This window comes from Aplidium turbinatum, chromosome 4, assembly GCF_918807975.1.
Source record: "Aplidium turbinatum chromosome 4, kaAplTurb1.1, whole genome shotgun sequence".
NCBI lineage: Eukaryota > Metazoa > Chordata > Ascidiacea > Aplousobranchia > Polyclinidae > Aplidium > Aplidium turbinatum.
Window position 1 is genome coordinate 43,646,685 of NC_137475.1, and position 20,707 is coordinate 43,667,391.

The 20,707-nt window shown below is 37.4% G+C and overlaps 1 protein-coding gene across 1 annotated transcript; it reads right to left on the reverse strand.

Moving 5' to 3' along the window:
* Positions 1-5,102: 5,102 nt before the first annotated feature.
* LOC145768270 (uncharacterized) lies at positions 5,103-20,548 on the reverse strand. Its single transcript, XM_082579750.1, has 8 exons — positions 20,455-20,548; positions 20,071-20,130; positions 16,776-17,605; positions 14,747-14,900; positions 13,950-14,120; positions 12,977-13,107; positions 12,051-12,294; positions 5,103-7,280 (listed from the first exon to the last, which is right to left on the reverse strand). Exons 1-8 carry the CDS (start codon positions 20,546-20,548, stop codon positions 7,258-7,260), a joined length of 1,707 nt encoding a protein of 568 aa, XP_082435876.1. The 3' UTR covers positions 5,103-7,257.
* Positions 20,549-20,707: the final 159 nt, after the last annotated feature.

Here is a 20,707-nt window from a genome sequence, read left to right on the forward strand (position 1 = left end):
TGTCTGCCACAGCTGTCCCTTCATCAATCATTGCTGGTCTTTTGTATGTCGATTCATAACAGCGCCATTTTCCTTAGCTAGAAAAATCAGTTTTTTTACATCGATTCAATGTGACGTAAAAATAAACTGTTTCCTAGATAGCAAATCAGTCAATTTTGCATTGATTCAACGTCTGCAGACGTTAAATCAATGCAAAAATCGACTGATTTGCTGTCTGGGTTACTTGTCAGTTCAATCTCGACAAGTATTTTAACTTGGTTTGTGGAAATGAAAAGCAAAAATTTCCAATGGTGCAAACAAATGCCTTGTCAAACTGACAAGGAATCACATATCAGTTAATAAAATTTGCCTGTGTCGTTGCGTTTAGCGACGTTATAACGATGTCAAATAACTGATTAGCTGGTTGCGAAGTCGATTGAATAAAAGGATTCATTTTACAAAAACTTCAGAGAAATAGAAACAATATTGACCACCAAGTCGTTGTGGAAATTTCCAACTTACAAAATTGAACTATGGTACTGCTATTTTGCATTCATCAAATGCTGGCATTTGCACAACAATCTAACCTCTTAGTGTAATTTATTTAAGAATCGATTTCGCTATTGTAATAGCATCTTCAGCTTTTTCAAATAGAAATTGAACTATCAAAACTTCAGTTCAACGTCATCAGTCGTCATTCAACCTCCTCGTGGTGCGGGTCCGTTTTCTTCTTGTCATATCCCAGCTTACGCCTGGTTGTTGAAAATTTGGAATAAAGACAGACAAGAAAGCCAATCTTCGTGTCCACCACGCTTTCAAGTGTTCTATCAAAGACACAACGTTTACGCTCTTTAGAGGAGTCGAACCGGTGCCAATGCGAACACCGTATCAGAGCTCACCGCTTGGCTATGCAGCCGGCGTGTTTGTCCGGTGATTGTGTGCATAACAGAAACGCATCAGATCCAAGCGAAGAGTCAACGCGATCAAACTAGCAACTCTTGTCTGTCTGTTTGTATGATGTCACAAACCGCTTTTCGCTTAAAACAGTAGCGTGTATGGATGTTTGTTGACTCCGGTGGGACGTAATTCAAAGGGGCGGATTACCCCAACAGGCGATATAACGCAATAAGCTGGCCCCGATTATTCGTTTACTTTGCTCCAAAGATATGGTTATTCCCCTGGAGCAATATCACAAATCTCCAATGGGGTTTCTGTTTATTGTGAACCCTGGAAAAGTATTGATGAAAAATGTACGGTTTCGGCGACCTGGGAAGAAAGGAAAAGTTCCTTCAAAGAATAAGAAATGAAAAAGTGAATTTCTTTTGTGCATCCTAGTTTCGGTGCTGGGGTTCAAATTTAAATTTCGCTTCTCATTGTTCATCGTTTGTAGCTGCTGGTGGAATACCGACGGGTTGTCTATTCAAAGAGCATGATGAAACCCATTAAGAAATAAAATATTCTCCTTCTCAAATAACCAATTAAATGAAACAATTAAAAACTCTATCTCTGATATTTAATCGGAGAGACTGAATAGCAGTCAGCAAACGACCAATTGTCCGCTTTCCTGCTTGAAGACGGTTTCGCTTCGATGACGAGACCAAACGCGATCGACTTCTTTCAATTGAACGCTTTCATTAAAAATGTGGATAATTTAAAAAAGTAAACAGTGTCATTTTTGTTTAGGAGTTAGGCCTCTTTTAGCATCTGTGACCCTTTTCATTTGACCAAAGATGTTATGTCATTTTTTACATAAAACGATTTAAAAGAATATGATGTTAAATTTGTTGTGATTTTCTTGGAGAAAAATTGACAGTGTTTGGCTTTGTAAGCGCGGAATGCGTGACAAACTTGGAGAACCACTCCTTGAAGGGATCAATTTTCAGAGTTTCACACCAACCAATTTTCTTTTTTTGTCCCACGAAAGCTTGCAACTCTTTTTTTTTCGTATTTGATTCAATGAAAAATGTACTGGTGTTATTGCTGTAGTTGTTTTAACAGTCAAACGTTTCCGGTTTAACTAATGCCCACATCAGGAATCTTGAAATATTTGTAAGACACACAACAAATTTTAACTTCTTGAACTTCTTAAAGTTGAAATTTGTTGCATTTCTTACAAATATTTTTAGATTATTATTTATTGTAATCTAATCACTACACAAGTTGCAGCGTTCATCTGATGAAAGCGAATGTAAACGGAACAATAAACAGGATGGTTTATTGCTTCACTGACGTTTCACGCACCATGACAATGCGCATACTCAGAACAGGAACGCCGGAGGCGAGGGGGGGGGCAAGGGGACGGATGCCTCCTTGCCCTCAATTTTTCAGTGGATAGTGGACAAGGGTGCCCTTTTGAAGTCATGTAAGCTACTGCACATTTTGCAAAATAAAAATTTCTGCTATTCGCTTTTAGCCTAATTATAATCTTTCATTTTTGCCTCAAAATAATATTTACGACACAAAATTTTGTAGGCTATCACAATAGGTTACATCATTATAACATAGCATGATGCCCTTCCGTGCCATTGTTCTTTGTATACCAGACACTTGTATCATTACTCGATAATGAGCTGATAGATGAACATTATAGCTTAATTTGCACCAGTAGAACATCTCATATTATTTAATTATTGCTATATCTTATATTAAAACGTTAAAAAATTGGCCTTTCAGCAACAAAAGTGCCCTTTTTTCATAATCTTGCTCCCCCCCCCCAGTCAAAAATTGTTTCAGCGCCCCTGCCTCAGAGAGAGCGAATAATATACAATTATATTGCAGTATATAACTTTTTAAATCCTATGTTGTATGTTATGCACTATGAGGTTGCGTATTGACAAGGTGCACAAAACGTCAGGAAATCAATAAATCAACCTGTTTGTCGTTGCTTGCACTTTCATCAGATGAACGTTGCAACTACTGCTAGAAACGATAATTGTCCTGATGAACACCCAAACTTTTTTGTATTTAGTCTAACCACTACAGATATTTGTTGTGTGTGTGGGTGCATAGTTGAATTAATCATCTTTGTGTTGGGAGTTGACTGAATTTTTTTTTCATGAGTTAAACTTCTGCTGTGTTGCCACTTGGCATAAATTAATTTTGCTTTAATCGAATAAAAAAACTAAAAATAAAAGAAAAACTGATGGCGGCGGTAAATAATGAAGCGACAATGATTTGAACGCTTTCCTCTTTTTCATGTTGTTACCAAGAAAAACATGGATTAACTTGACAGGGCAATTCTTCAACAGACGAGACTGATTTGTCAAATTGACAATGAAATGATTGGTTGCTGCTAGACGGCACAATCAGGAATGACCTCAATCAAGACACAATGTGCAGAGGCACGTTTGGCACAAAGTTTAAATGGTACGTTTATACCCTGTTGTTACCACCGTTTTAATATTAGGTATAAATAAACAAGTTATTTCAAAATGTAGATACTAACAAAGCAAAGCTCAATCTATTGAATAAACAAGTTATAATGCGCCTGACAACTTCAAAGCAAGAATTCACTGCAGCAATTTATTCTATTGCTTTGTATCACCTGATCATGGTCAATTATTCTATTTCTGTCCAAATGTGAACGATTAAAAAGCTCATTAATCGACAAGTGAGTTGTCAATTAAAAATATCTCTTATTGCCGATCATACACAGGATGAGGTAATGAACACATTACAAATCATATCCTATGTGGTTTAGTTTATTAATTTAACATTTCCAAATGCGGGTTTATGCCATTGTACCCGCCTTGATAGTTTTGATCCCAGCTCACAAAAGGCTTTGTTGGGTTTGGAGTTCGAGCAACGTTCGAGCAACGTAAATAAAGTTTCCCCAATGAGTAATTGTCACTTTGAGCTAGCACCATGCAAACCACACCATGCTATTTTAATTTTGTCACTGTCCACATGAAAACAGCGTTAAATGACCAAGATGGCCTGCCTCACAAGGTGAACACTTCGAGCAAACAAGCCCAACTAGTACCAAACAAAAATAACTTATGTAGTAAATAATCTTTTTGGAAGAAAACACACAATTGGATAAAATTGCTTGGAGTGGTGGACTTGTCGATGACGTCAGAGAGGCAAAGTTGAAAACGTTTTTAAGATTTGACACGTTTTTATTTTGTCTGCAAATCTAACGTGAAATTTACATTGATTTGACTTTCCTGAACGTTGCATTTACAACATTGAGTTGGAATATTTCTGAGAACTTGTCAAACGTCAATGCAGCCTTTTCGTTAGCTCGCTTATGGGTCGTTCTGACTTTATTTTTCAAAAGTTTACCCTGACAGAAAATCAATTGCTTTTCCGTCTGCAGACGTTGAATCAATGTAAAAACGGTTAGCTTGCTATCTGAAAATGAATTGATTTTTGTGAAACGCGGTTTTATTATGACATCATAACGCGAATAGATGTCGACTTCAGTCATAGAAAGCCTACAGGTGTGTCGTGTTTTGCGGGCTGCAGCGTGACTCAGTAGCAGGAAGTATGGCTCAGAATCGAAAGGTCTGGTGTTCGAATCCCTACATGACGTTGCTCGTTGAGCAAGACGTTCATATTTCTCGTCCACCTTGCCCTTAAACCAGACGGAGACTACACTTGAAGTAATATCCCTCCGCGATTCGGAAACATACCATGGCGTATGTATATTGAACACCGAGTGCCACCAGCAACGTTGGCACGAAAGTCCAAGAGGCACTTTTTGGCCCGGAAAAATGTTTGAAGTCACACAACCTAAAGGAAGCACTGTCAATTTGTTTGTTGTAGTAAGTCTGCCTCTACTTTTATAAACAATCCTTGCATTTGAAGGTCAACAAGTCAATATCTCCCACCCCCAACGATCGCTCCAATCGCCTCCTGGATCTGCCATCGGTGTTGTAAAACTATCAAACTATGAGTTGCTTTGGTACCGGACCAAAATTATCTTACTGCCCTGCATCCACCCAATGATTTTATCAGAAGCCTAACCTCTATTTCCTTTAATGTAGTTTTTGTCTAATTTTTTAGGAAGTAGGCTACACTGTTCTTGTAGACCATGTATCGTGCTGAGCTGGAAACAAATTATTTTCTCAACTTTCCTGCATATCACTGCTGTGTCTACCAATGAACACAAGAACATGATCAACTTTCGCAAATGACAGTTTCTTTTGGCAACAAAACAAGGTAGAACAAGAATTGCAGATAATATAACAAGAAAAAAAAATGTGCTAAGAAAGCCAAGTTAAATCTTTGAATCGGTTCATCTTTTCTTAACGTTGAAGAGATGTAAAGATGCAAAAGATTAACTTTGCAGTTAACAAAGTTTGTCTATGCATCTTTGCAATAGATAAGTGCAAACGATATTTAAAATAAGCTGGTAATCTTGTATCACACTTTCAGAGGTAGCCTATACGAAATACGATTAAAGCCGTAAGGTCTTCAAGAGATGCATTTTCCCCAATTACCGTAAGACAAACAACTTCATAGAAATATATTTTACATACCAAATATTAGAAAGATTTTCTTGTCATTTGAAATAATGAGCATTCTAGAATGCAATCCGTGAAAATAAAAAAATGTCCCTTCCCTACTGTCTAAAAAGCAGGGACGGAATAAGGGAATATTCTTTTGCAGACATAAAGACGCATTGATTTATCATTTATTACAGAAGTATTTTGACAGTTTAAATGCATATCGTGAAAGCAATTGTACTTCAATGCTTATTCATTGATTGAAAGTATGCAAAACTATAGTTTAAAGCAGCTGTATAGGATTATTTGGATTCCTGAGGATATGCATTTTTTTACTGTGCGAAACGTGAGCTGTCCAGAAAAATTTTGCATCTCCTTGTTGGTATGCACAGATCTGTACACACTTTGGTATGCGCAGTATTATGATTTACACCTTATGTTTACACGTTGCTACCTGAAATGGCTATAGGATGTAAAAAGTAGGCCACAAAATAAATCTAACAAACAATCACAACTATAAAAAGAGACAGTATCACACTAAATCGGCAAATTTAAGTTCATTAAGTTAGAGCTTTCGCCACACAAATGTGGCTTCTTCAGTAAAGTAAATAAATTCATTATTTTTGAATAAGACTACATACTGAAGAAGCCACACTTGTGTGGCAAAAGCTCTAAGTTAATAAGTTTGAATTTGCCGATTTAGTGTGATACTGTCTCCTTTTTTGAATTATTGTATTACACTACGCATCAATTTAGATCATCGGTAAAGTCATTAAAAAATTTTATGAAAAATTTAGTAACGAAGTTTTGTTCTGCAGTCACAATTATTCTTTCTATTACAACAATTCAAACTAAGTGGCGTGTACGGCAGACCAAAATGAGCTTGTCTTTATATAAAACAATTTCATCGTCGGATTAAACTCATGAACTCTTGATTAGTGAAGTTATTTTTGTTCAGCGACAATGTGATAAGAGATTGTCCACTTGAGGCAGGGGTTTTGTTAAACTTTTTCTTCATGGTCCCCTGTGACGGAGCCAGTAGCGTGGCCAGGAATTTTGAAAAGGAGGGGTTTTGACGACCCAGCGGCGGGGGGTCTGGGGCCCCCCCAGAACATTTTGAAAAATTACTTTGAATTTAGTGCATTCTGAGAGAATTTTCAACAAAAATGTGGGTATGAATATTCCTGTAAAATGCTGCTGTCCGGTGGCATAGCAAAAGGATAAGATCATGTTTTCTTGGGCATTTTTCGGAAATAAAGCTAAGTCTCTATGTTTTGTTGTCGCTAATTCCTGGCTGAGATGTTTGAATGTTTGGTATTGGCAAAACTCGCTCTTTTAATGCAGTTTTGTTTAAAATTAGACATTTTTTTTTTAAGCTTAATAAAGCATCATTCTCAAGCACAAAGAGACTGAAAGCATCATTCTCAATATCGTGACGTCACATGCGTGCCAAAGGGGGGTTGTAACCCCCCCCCCCCCTTTGGCTACACCACAGGACGGAGCTCACCCTTTTTGGCTGTTAGCGACTCAAACCTCAACACGGGTGTAAAATTCCGCGATTAAGCTGAAACGATGGTTTTTCAGTGCGAGGACAAATCTTTGTTCAATGAATTAAAGTCTTGTCTCGAAAAGTAGCGGGTTCGTGCTAACCACGTTTGTCATGGTTGTCCATCTCAGACACAGCCTTATAAAAGTGCATTTCATTCATAACTAAACAAATCTTCGGCGGTCGTCGGCTTGGCTTTTGAATAATCCAACTTTTCCATTAATGTCATTGTTTCTATGCTGACGTGATACCGAGACAGTGCCATTTGAAATGCTTTATACTTCATGATAAGAAGGGGCGAAAATCTGCAAAAATAAAACAATTAGCCAAAAGTGTGATGGTCAAGCCTTTTAGCTTGGTTGGCACTTGATGTTAACAGTTACCGATAAGACCACTTTTGTGTCTAACATCCATGCTTGCTAGATCGACGTTTACAAATCATTATATTTTAAGAACTTTTGACAAAGTGCCTTTTCCGCCAGACAAGAAAAAGCAACAAGTCAACAGTGAGCGCAAACTTAGAAAATCACCTCCTGGAAGTTAGATCTAAATTTGTGCATTCATTTTTTTGCAAGTTTTATTTCACCGTTACACAAATATCTCTTTTAATGATATTTGTATTTATTATGTTATAATTTGTTGCAGGCTATGACCAAGACCAAAAAGTTTAGATTTTTTAACTTTATTTTGAGCTCAATACAGTATACTGTAACTGTAACATCGTTGAAAAAATGAAACCACCAACGACTGTCTGCCTCTGCAATGACAAGAGACCATGTGAGATATGGCAACATTATATCGCAGTCTATGCAGAATGCCAAATTGTAAGTTAACGTCTCTTTGTAATCATGTTTCTTGGAAACAAGGCCCGCACGTCGTAATCCATGACTGCGTAAGTTCTTTTATCCCAATCGCCTTACACGTTTTCAAGATTGATTTAATTATTGTGAAACGTTTACTGTGCCTTGCGTTTAGCAACGCTACAAATATAGCAACAAAAACTTGCCAAGTCGAAAATGCAGCGCCCCACAACTGTTACTTACATGGCTGCAAACGTCTGCTTAAATAGACAGCCGAGATTTTTTTACTAATGATTGCATATTCCAAAGAAGCTTTGCAGTACACTGATTACACTTCATGCAATCGATTTTTAGTCACTTCGCAGAATTATTCTTTCGTGTTTTTACAAAGATAACACTGGTCTACACGATTTTTGCTTTATAAACATTGAAAACTGAGTTAGAGTAATTTTGGGGTGCTGAATCCGAATCTGACCTCAGATTTATGCTATCACGTCAGGTTTGTGAGATGTAATAATAGCATATTGTTACTTTTGTCAAAAGTGGAAGATTTGACATTGCGTTTATTGCACATACACATTGTGCAAGATCCAGAAATCCAGGCCATGTGGTGCATAAGTAGCTGAAATACACCTACCGATTATAATTTTGATACCAATTTGTTTTCTAAGCAACATTATTAACAAGGCAGTAATGACAAGCTAAAAGGGAGGCTATAAGTGTAATTGACCCCCTCCCCCGTCAATGTTTTGCATGAAACCACAAAGATTTAAGCAGGCCTATGGCAATGCTTGTTCAGTAACCATATTTAGGCTGTTTTGGCCTGTCTAACACTAACCTTTCGTTACAGCACTGCATATGTTGGTGGTAAACGCAACGCCAAATCTTCCACTTTTGACGAAAGTAACAATTTGTTGTTATCATATTTCACAACCTGACGTGATAGGATAAATCTGAGGTCAGATTCGGATTCAGCACCCCAAAATTACTCTAAATCAGTCTTCAAAGTTCATGGAGCAAAAAAAATTCTTTTTTTGTAGACCAGTGTAATCTTTCTTTCTGGCTAACAAATACATGAACTATATAATCAATCATTTTATTTTTCGTCATTAACGCGTCCGAGACGAAAAAGGTAGGCTACTACTAACTACAAAAGTCGGTATAAACCTACCAGCACGTTAACGAACGGGAAAAGGTGGAAAAACCTTGAAAACTTTTAAAACGTGCCTGAATAGAAAATCATGTAGTAGGCTATATGAAACGTTTCATTTTTATTTCAACTAAAACCTATCGTCTGACAAGAAACACTCATTATAGTGCTGCACATGAAAGCAACTCATCTGCAATGACTGCATGTTAACAAAGAGCAGTTCAACTACTGAAACATGTAAAATTGTGACAATTTGCTATAGTTGATAAATTTCACCAATTCGAAACTGTTTCTACAACCAAGGTGCCCTCAATGGATCTGCCATGCCCTCAAGTGGTTAATCCCCTTGTTTTAGCATCTGGCCATGCAGTCAATGTGGTTGTCGATCTAGGGGCAACAATTCCACCCCAGGCTGGGCCATGTCAATAATATTAAAGAGGTATTGATGGAAGTTTTTATGCTAAGTTGGTCTAGCGTGCTAACTGGAATCTTGTTTAGAGGCTTTTGCATTTAGCAGAAAGAATCGCAAAGATTGACTTCCGTGTCTTTGTGTCTACCTATTCTTCACGCATTGGCTTGGATACGACAAAAACAGTTAATCATGTTTGTACCGAAGAAAAATAGCACACAGCTGGCTTGTTCTATTGGACACCATTATTACAATTGTATTGAAATGTTTGCAAAAATGCAGCACCGACCAAAGCGAATCAGAACAGAGGGACACAAAATCGTTGAAGGTTTGTTAAATTGGTTTATTTTATTTAAATGATGAGGATTGCCGCCGTTTGTTTATTGCATCAAACTTTAAATTTGTGAATCGATTGAATCGAAGTTTAAATTGAAATGAAACAAAAAGTTGCATTCTAGTGAAATTTATGTTGGTTTACAATGAATTACCGTACTGTTACCGTATTGTACTGTCATCATACAATGAATTCATAACATGCACATGATTTCGTAACTGGTAAAACAGCAAGATACATATTACCAAGCAACTCAATCTATTTTTATTGAAATGGGAATTCTTGTGCAAGATGAGCCTTACTTCCCTACTAAGCATCAAATTAATCTATTTATGTGGCTCATTGTGCTGAGAGAAGTTTTTATCTCAGTTAGACTACGTTGTAACAGCATCAAATAAACGTGACTTGTAAAAGGAACAGTGACACACTTGCCCCTTGCAAAATCTGACACTTTTCGTCTGCTCAGCGTTTGCAAACATTAAAGCAGTTAAGCAGATTTGATTCAAAGGTTTGCAAGTTGCAGTTTGCACGCTTAGATTTTTGCATCAAGAACGGTCACATGTTTATTCTACCTTCAGTCGATAAGATACAAAGAAAATCAATTCCTTTGTTGATTCAACGTCTACTGTCGTTGGATCAATATAAAAAAGAATTTATTTGCTACCTGAGTCCTGAGTGTTTCATGTTTTTAAAACTGCGACGTTCGTAAGTTCGTAAACTTTGTGTCTGTGCGTTCAAACAGGTGAAGATTTTTGCTTAGTGTTCAAACTTTACCCCACGACTTTTTGCATCATTCACGAACAAAAGGCCTGTGGTTAAAGCCTCATTGTTGTTACTGAGATTTGGCTTGCTCAAACTGCAAGCTGTCAAACTTCTACGTTAGCAAGATTTGAGTCACGCAATTGTAAAACAATAGGCTGAATTTGGAACCTGGGTTAAGAGAGAAACAAAATAGCAAAGTAATTAACACTCTGCATTCTGCAATGGGGACAGAGTTATATCAGGCGCTATTATCAAGAGTTAAGATTCCTACTAGTTTTCTTACTAAAAATTAAGATGCTGGACGTTGCAGCTTAAGAACCAGCTTTTAGATTATAAACATGGCCCCGACTTGTTGATTACACACAACACACAACAGACCAACAACGCAGATAGACACAAAATCAGGTGAATGCAACGTAATGCAAGAGAGCAACATGGCCACCTGGAGATGCGGCCTGATTTGTCACATTTTGCAGATTTTGATTACAGCTGCTGCTAGTGCTTGACTGACATTTTTTGAGATGTTTTTACTTTTTGCGCTTTCCTAATGACATAAAACTTTTTTGTTGCCTTGGGGAAGCAGTAGCAAATGAGAAAAAATAAGTTGAAAAACGCAAAATCAGATTGTTATTGAAAATTAACAGTCTGACTAAAATCTTCGAAATCAAATTTTCTTTGTTTTTCAACATGTGAGAATGTTAAAACCTATTGTGTCATCTGGGGAAAAGAATAAAGAAAGCGTAGAAATCTAATTTTTAGAAAAATTTATTTAAACGTTCGCCCAAAGTTAGAAAAACCTGGAAATTTCTGCAAAATGTGACAAATCAGGCCGTAAATATAATATGGCCATGAGAGCAAGCATGCGCTCTGTAAAATTTTAGCCTGAAGACTTGTACGTAACGCAGGGAAGAAAACTATAAGCCTGTAAGGCCATACGGATTCCAGAAAGAACCAATTATGAAAAGACGTATGCACAGCTGCAAGAGCTACAGGCTACAAGATCAGACTGAGGCCAATTCCGAAAGTTTGCCTGGCACCCAAAATAGGCCCAAAAGTTAAACATCTTAGTGAATTTAGTTAGCAGTGGAATGTTGGGCCCGATTAAAATTTACGAAATTGAGGCGCAAACCAGGCTTAAAACTTATTCCAGAACTGGACATAAACATTTACAGCAAAACCTGACCCAAATAGCTTGAATTACAACTCTAATCAGCTTTTGTATTCTGAGAGTAAATTGATGAAGTTTTGTGCATTTCCTTTCCTGTTTCAACTAAAAATTTACTGCTCATGTCTATCTTTTGCTATTGCACATACTGTGTAGTTTTGAATTTTTCATACTGCACAGTGCACAGTGCACACCCATGTTGTAACTGACTGCCTTGCAAAACTTTGAGAGCAATCCATAACTGTGGTGATTACAGCGTTTCATAAAAATATCGTGGTGTTAACAATTAATACATCAGGGCTAGTGAAAATCTCCTATGATATTCTACTTATCTCCCGGTCTACAAAAATACTTTTTAGACCAATGAAAAGATCAAACTGAGTTACCATAGTGTGGAAAATGCATTTTGCCTTCAAACAATATTGTACACATGGTTGAATAAAATTATTACGAACCACATCCAACAAAGAAAATATCGTCCAAGCTCGCTCCTCCTTGCAAGTCTGTGATATCCCTCGCTCGAATTTCAACTTGAAAGGGGCTTGAAGAGGGTAAGTTTAGAATGATGTCTGCCATCACCCAATCGTCACTTTGGTGTCCAAATACTGACCATTGGGGAAGGACCGGTCTCAGGTCATCTTCCACATTTGACACACCAGGATCGTCTCCAAGTAAAATGTTTACTTGCAATCTCGGAGACTAAAATTTAGAAAATTGTTATTGTTCTCGAGTAAATGACTTCAATACTCATCTAGTTGTTGGTGTCAAGTCATCAAAACGTTTAGTTTTAAATCATAACAATAAACAAAATAACAAACTAAATACCAGTAAAAACATAGATTTCAATGAAAAGTAAAGAGCCCCAAATGTGCACAGTAAATTCATGCACAGAAAATATTTAAAAAATTGTAATCTGCTTTTTTACCATTTACTAAATCTGTTAGCTTTGAAGATGAAAAGAGCAGCTTAGAGTTGCCGAAATATATGTTCAACATAAGTCCAGTTTTTGCATTTTGGCTTGCGTTTTTTTTGATAAAATATGAAAAAGATGAACATGTTTTAGCCGTCTCAACTAGTGGGCCACACACACCTGCAGTCAAACAATAATTTTATGCTTGTGTCAACTGACAGAACTTTGAAAGATCATGATCACCAAACTCTGAATCAGATCAGGTACATCATCATCATCATCACCAGGACCTTTTATTCAGTTTGACAAAACACCTTAACCATTGTTCTGTCAAAAAATAGAATGAGGCTGTTCACCAGGGATTCAATTCGATAACATGATAGGTTCTTCTGGTGTAAACTAAGGTCAACTACTCAACTGCCATTACTTATAATTTTGCTTATACCATACAAATGCTTTATTGGAACTTACAAAAATGCCCCGAAGAAGAAAAAAGAAAGTCATTTTGCAAGAGCAACTGCTATTGGCCACGAGCACAGGACTTCGAAGGTGGTTGCCATATCCAACACTTTGTGAATGAAACGTGAGAATATATCCTCGTCCTGCAATAATAAATACGGCAATTACGTCATTATCATGTCAATTAAGGGGCGATATCAGTAACCCTGACAGGAAGGTCCAGGGGGTGCTTTTAAACCCAAGTTCAGGATGAATTTAAGGGTCCCGAAACCTTTCTAAAGAGCTCGGAAAGCTGCAAAAGATTTACCACGTATTCTTTGGATGGATTGGATAAGGGATTGCGACCGTGCCATATTTTAAGCTGATTGTCCTGCTTTGGTATCATGCACGTTATAACGTTGGCGTTTTGTCGCTTCTACCTTTTTCTAGACTTCTGCTATGTTTGTCATATATTGTTTTTTCGTTGTGATGGTCAGAAATAAAAACAAACTGAACTGAACCGGATAAAATATGTTTTTCTTAAAAGTGTCTTGATTTAAGATCTGACTGAAGACTTCATTGATATCACACTCAAATTATTCTCTTAACGGCGCTGGGCAATATATTCCTATTTTTACACGGCATTGTCATCATAGTGAAACAAAAGGCAATTCTTCAAGTCACCTATCAATTTGGTTTTAGAAAACTAGCTTACAATTTGATATCATTTTCAAATTGTAATATTTTGCTTTACTTCGCTTTTCTCGCTGTTAAATGTACACAACCATAACACAAATGCGTATGCTACAAATACAGTACCTATGCTACAATCCCACTTTCCAACGTTTAAAGAAATGTCTTGCTATATAAGTTTATCTAAGGGAACTAACATTTGTCGGTTTGCTTTACTTAACAATTACATACTGCACTTACTACATTACATAACTAAAATATACAAGACATTAATTTTTATATTTTCGCAAATTGGAGCATTTAGTTATTCTACCTTCCAAATCCTTCTGGGTAGTTCGATGATCCGGCTCGTTACTTAGCTTCCAGACGGCAAACAGGTTTCTGTAACTTTCAGGAATGTTAGAAGGGGCTGCAGACACCCACCCACAAACAGTAGAGGACTGATCTGCATCTTGAAAAGCGCAATCAAGAAAGCTTGTATTGGCTGTAAAAGAGACAAGGTGTTAACATCATTCCTGTATTTAACAAAAAAAATGCTACAGGACAGACAGCTAGAAGAAGCGAAGAGATTTACTGTATAGTCATTGAGTCAGCTGCTCCCATTATTATGGCATGCCATCAAGTGCCTTGAAAAATACAGCCACGTTCTAAATAGGTATCGAACCGGTGTCCGTTCGAACGTTACGCACACGCTCTCACTGCTTGACCACGCAGTCGAGAAACTGTCAGAACGCTATGTTTATTTTCGACGTCATTACTCAATGTCCGACCTTGCGTTTTCTTTCAATGGCCATCAGATATTAATTGATACCCAGCTGGCTAAACAACAGCTAGTGTTGTGAAGGTGTTTTTATATAACGCTGAATCATCGCAGATATGCGTAGCTTTCAGCGCTTTACAAAGGAGACAATGACAGAATGTCAGTGTCAAATTTCTTGTGAAACTCCTTCCTTTCGTATTGATTCAACGTTTAGACAGCCTTTTCTAGCTGGGTAATTCTAAGTAATTAAAATCAGTCTATTGTATCTTGAAAGACTTCTTGTTTTGTCATATGATAAAATCAAGTCAATTTCCATGTGCACAGGAAGCTTCAATAGTTGACGGGATTACCTGAAGCATTGCAAGAATCAAATTTTGCTTCGAGAGTTATTTCGTCCAAAGCTAGCATTGGCTCCTCTGGTTGGCTCAAAGACATTCCGTTTGTGATGTAACACACATGGCCAGAACAATTGCCATTCTCCGATAGAATGCCCTCCAATACAACCTGAAGAAAAAAAGATATTCTGGTGATAAGGAAAAACCTTTCTATTTGTTGTTGACCTCAAGCACCTGCCGACACATCTTGGACCAATGTCATCAATAAAGTACAAACTTTTCCAAATTTCATTGTGTTCATTTACACAATGTACCATCTGATGATAACTTGTTACTGGAAAGTTAGATTCGATGCTCTTGTCAGCCAGCCACCAGTTAATTTACTCAACATTTACAAGCATAAACGTTTATTCGGTAAAAATATGACGTAAATAAGTTCACTTAAAGCTTTATATTGGCCACCGTACCATAATATGCCCAGTGCCCACGCTTGAACCAATTGTTTTGCTAACGTAACTCAAGTTCCCAAAAGTTTTAATTCAATACGAGACATGTTGCAATCATTCTGCTGTAAAGCGATTAAAACCGGCAGAAGATTGATGGCTGGTCTTGCATCGAAGTTTTGCTTTTTGGGCGCTCTAAACAGAGCAGTTCGTCAAAGTCACAGCGCATTACTCTACAAATCGTGGTTGAAAATTAAAGAATGGAGTCAACCAAACCAATTTGCCCATAAATTTTCAACATTTCCATACATGAATTAAAGAGCTGCAGTAAAATTAGTTGAAATCCAAGAAATACCGTGACAGGCCAGCAGTTCGTGATATTCTTAAAACACACCGTGCAATTTTGACGTATATTTAACAACGAAAGACGGAGGAAAGCATACAAACATTACAATTAATCGTTCTGTTGGTGTAAGAATAACCGCTGCCAACTGACCGACACGATTTCAAGACGACGGTTACTGCACATCAGACCAACCAAACATTTTTCATTGATTCAACGCTTGCAGACGTTGAACTAATATAAAAAGAGCTCATTTTCTGTTATTAATTTCACATTATGATAAACGTTGCTGATGGATGTATTTTTGATAAGAATTCTCAAACAACTTCACTGATGATGACCGTGTGGAGTTATAGACTAAAATCAATATTTATCTAAATATTAATTCTATCTTGCATGATGACAAGGATGGGCTATATAATTTTGACTTGCTCAGGGGACTGTATTTGGATATATTTCGTTAAACACTGCCTGCTTTGCACTATTTTAGATAGGCTATCCGCTATCCGATGACATTGAAGCATTGGAGTAAAATACATTTATTTTAGTTTGAAGATTAAAACGAATTTATTTGCAGTTTAGTTGTAAGAATCATCTATGACGGCTACCGAATCATCATGATTAAAAATTAATGAAACAGCCATCTCGCTCACGGAAGCATTCATATTCATATCGCTATGTATCAGCGATTCATGTGATAAAAGGCTTGTCATTAGCAAATATGAAATCCCACGCCTCCTTAGTCATCTCTCTGCACTTGTCAGATTAGTTTAGATCAGTGGCAACGCTGACCATTTTTTGGGTGTTCACTTATTTTCAGCAGGCTTTAAACACACACTCGGATTGCAGTTTGCTCAATAACTGTTCAGATTATATCAAAGTATGATATAGAAGTGAAGAGCCACTCTATAAATCAAGCATGTTTGAAACTTGCTAGAAATAGTGAACACCCAGAAACATGGTCACCGTACGCCACTGGTTTAGATTGCCGGGGTAGGAAGATAAAGATTTTAATCTTCGTGTTTATATTCCAGGACGTTGTTATGTTTATCATCAAGATGTGCTCTGGATGAAAATTCAACTATCGTCCTTTTTAGGGGTGTGAGTACTTGGTCAACCTTCAAGCGTGTGTGATTTTTAGATTTGACGACTTTTACCCCAAACTTAAAATAATGTAGTTTTTTTGTTGTAGCCTGTTTGGTTTTTATAAAATATCTTCCAACGACCAACAGGTTGATTAATCACAAAACCAACGTACCTGGTACGTGTCGTAAGTCTGCGGTATCTCGATTTCAATGGAAGTGAAAACCCATCTAAAGCTGAAATCTACTTCGTCAAGTTCAAAGAGAAAAGAAACTTCTTGGTTCACTCCTCCGACGTCGCGTGACGAAGGGATGACGTAGGCTTTCAATTTCGTCCCACTGCACTGAGAGATGTGCCAAAAGGATAAAAGTAAATGAGTAGAACCGCCTTCGATTATGGGGGAGATAATGTAAGCCCGAGTTTCGAGGATAGAATTAGTCAGAGAAAGGAACCATTGGTCTTTGTCCTCAGGCCTGAGCGTGCTTCCACTGTTGACGCATCTATGAAAGTCTCGTCTAATAAACTGTCCGTTTCCCAAGTCATTCACTGTCAACCAATCACAGTTTACGCTTTCGTTGACCCCCATCAACGAGCACCTATTTCGCGTGCCACGAGGAACAACAGCAAAACTTGGATTTTTCGAAGTTTTTGATTCCGTTTCAATCGTTCCGTATGTATAGCACGATTGTGAGCTCACAGACCCCATCAGCTCTCCCGAATTGAGAGAAAGATTCGAGAAGATGATTACTTGAAAAGATTCCAGATTCGAAAGCAATTCGAGATTTTCGATGACGTAATGCTGACATGTACCTGTCGTCATGTTGACGAAGAGGTCGTTTACTTGAGGCGAAATGACGTAAAGCCGGGAGTCCACATTTGACGGAAGGGATACGGATATTTGAACGGAGCAGGTCGGAATGGAGATATTGTAAAGCGGAGAAAGAATAATATAAGGAAAATCTTTCTTGTCGTTAGAAGTAAGCAATTGCCCGTATGTGCCCGAGTCTGCAAATGAAAATAACCATCAATCAAACACGTACACTGGTATCCAATGATAATATGATTAATTTTGAGAAATTTCTATACAACCGAAAACTTTATTTACTAGGCCAACTACTAGAAACTATCGTCAAATTTGCTTCAAGTTATGAAGAATTTAACTCCAACCAATATGGACAATTGAATCGTCTAACAACTGTTCTGATTTCCCCATTATGAGTCTTCAAATAACACACCCCTAAACCAACATTCTAAATAAGGAGCCTCCAACCAGCGGGTCGCGACCCAGTGCCGGGTCGCGAGATCACTCGGTCAAAATAGCTGTCAAGAATGCTAGTTGGTTGAAACTGTTCTGAGCTATAAAATAAATTGATTGCAGTAAAAACAATTGCAGCCATGCACTTTATAGGCCTACTTACAAATGAATCTTATCCATAGCCTATCAAAGAGGCTACCTGTCAATCCCGCCAACGTTGAAATGCTGCAAAAATTGCAGAAATTGATTTTGGAGTTTACAAACAAAAACGCGATCGATACATAGCTGTTTTTCAGCAATGGTAGGAATTAAAACCAAGTTGAGAAGCAGATTGGTCTTAATCAACACTTTTAGATGGCTCATTGTCTGATATCACCCGCGTTGGCTCATTTTGTTGCCAATAAACGACCCCAGTGGTCTTATGTGTTGGCCACGTAGTGATTATTTACCTTTCATGAAAAAGTGGATTGTGTTTGGTGCTTCTGGAAGACTAAACAAGCAGGCGACTGGCAGGATAAAATGTGTTAAACCGCTATTAAAAACTACACCGATACGTGGCCTCGATATCAAACTTTTTTTTCCATGAGGCTATTTTCATTTTAAAACCGGTCCGTGAGTGAAAAAGTGTTGAGGACCGCTGCTCTAAATGGTGGAGAATGGGGAATTGAGATTCAGAAAATAAAACTTTGTTGCAGGTTTTGACTAATGTTTGCTTTAAAATGGGCCACACGAATTTGTTCAAAAGTTTTTGCAAAGCTTCTTAGAGTTATATTTGGAGACCACAAGTAAGTAAGTTTTGTTCTATATTCTGCTGGTCTCGTCTCGACAATGTCTTTCCATTGGACCCTGAAACCTAAGACGAGAGAGTGAGGTTGGAGTCCTGCGCAGCCCTCCCTCACTTAAAACAAAATCACGCGCAAGTCATGTTTCTCAAAGCCCGCACTAAAAAGGCTTGATCTCAGTCTCATTGGCCATCTTCGGAAATGAAGGGCGAACATCATATTCTGCTGGTGCTTTTTAATTGTGCACTTTCAGTGACAAAAAACATAAAAAAGCAAAGTATTTAATAAATGTATTCCAAAATTATGAAATTTTATTTTGTTTAAAATGTTTTTTGTATGTTTTTATTTTGTACACTCCAAAGGACTCATGAAGCAAATCTCTCAAAGCCACAAGTTTGGAGCTTTGCTCTGTTTCTCACCTTTTCCGGTTCTGTGCGTTTTGTCTCTCTGGTCATATGGAAACAAAATCGTTTGAGTTTCAAAACAAATTGGCATGAAAATAAAGCGAAGAATTTTAAGTCTAAACCAAATTTTGTTTTCATTTTGCTTTAATATATTTTTGTATCGAAAAGTATTATATTTGCTATAGCTTTATTGTGGTGAAAACACACAATAACCTCACCTAAACTTGATTTCTCGAACCAAATCCACTCTCCTCTTGAGTTACCTTGGCAACTTTCCACCACTGGTAGCGGGTTGACACATCCCAGGTGTGCTCGACGGAAGCTTTCTACACCAATATCGATATATATTACATCATGTATAACATCAATACGATTATATTTATATTATAATATACCACCTTATTTAATGTGACGTAAACAATTTGAACAGTGATGCAATATTACCTCACAATGGCAAGTTAAGGTATGTGCTGTTACAGCAATCGACGATAAGTAAAAACAAGAACTAAAGTCTTGAAACTGATTGATAGATTGTGGAATTCTTTATCCTCGAACTGAAAAAACTTCTCTGCAAGCTTAATCCTGGCAATCCTGCAAACTTGAAGAGGATTTGAACCATTCACCCAGGCTCCCTCACCTAGTTTGACAAAGTGATGTTTCCACTTGTTGTTGAACTGTGATTGTCTGTAAATTATTCCATCGACAAGGTTCAGCAGTCCTTGAAGTCCTATGAAACTATGAAAATCGAAGCTTGATATTCACCGGACTGGAAGTCTAGATACTGTCAACCAAGGCCGTTGAAAGGATAACTTGAGCCCTGTACCAATGAGATCCACATATCCCAAATAAGATATTTCTAACAAAACACACTGCACCCAAAGAACACGCGGTAGTATCTTCAATCTCCCAGGCACCTTAGAAAAGGTTCCGGTACTTAAAACCATGCCGGGCCGGGTACAAAAGTGCTCTCTGGACCTCCCTGTCAACGCAAGTGGTGTCAAAGACGCCATTTAAATAAGTTTTTCTTACCGATTGTAAAACCAGTGTTGTTTTGACAGGTTTTCTGGTCCGATCCAGTATCTGTTTCGGCTGCGAAAGTAAGAAATATTATTGGAAACATTAAAACAAGATAACTCGGTTTGCTGAAACAGCAGCCTTCATTTAAGGAGTTTTTCTATGGTTATCACATAATTACGCCTTAAATTCTTTTTGTAACGTCGATTTATTGGAGCTTGGGACAGATATCGATCAAGATAATTTAATACAAACAGTCTTCTACTAAAAAGTTGTTTTGTTCTTTCTCCCCTTTCAAATTCTCCAATTTAGGCCTTGAACAATCTTTTTTTCGATCGTCATTGATTCAATTTAAAATAAATCAATGAGACACTATTGATTTTATGAGCTCATACTCACGTTGTGTTAACGTCACAACTACAATAACAACGGTGATTATGATGAGGATCACAAATCCCACAAAGAGAAGAATACGAAGAGGTCGGGAATCCATGACTTTTAAAAACCACAGAAAAAATATTTTTTCAATTAATGTTTTCAATTCTCGTTTTCACAGCTAGCTCGGTCAGTGTTGTAAATGTTAATACTTTATTTTATAATTGCGCTGCTTAAGTTAAAGAACCTAATTCAGCAATTCTAAAAAATGTAACAA

Excerpts from the sequence above, each read along its gene's own strand:
- LOC145768270 (XM_082579750.1), bottom strand. The coding sequence starts at position 20,548 with ATGGATTCCCGACCTCTTCGTATTCTTCTCTTTGTGGGATTTGTGATC. Across the intron at positions 20,131-20,454 it reads AGTTGTGACGTTAACACAAC|CCGAAACAGATACTGGATCG; the intron begins GTGAGTATGAGC and ends TTACTTTCGCAG. Across the intron at positions 7,281-12,050 it reads TATTTTCTTTGTTGGATGTG|ATTTTCGCCCCTTCTTATCA; the intron begins GTTCGTAATAAT and ends TTATTTTTGCAG.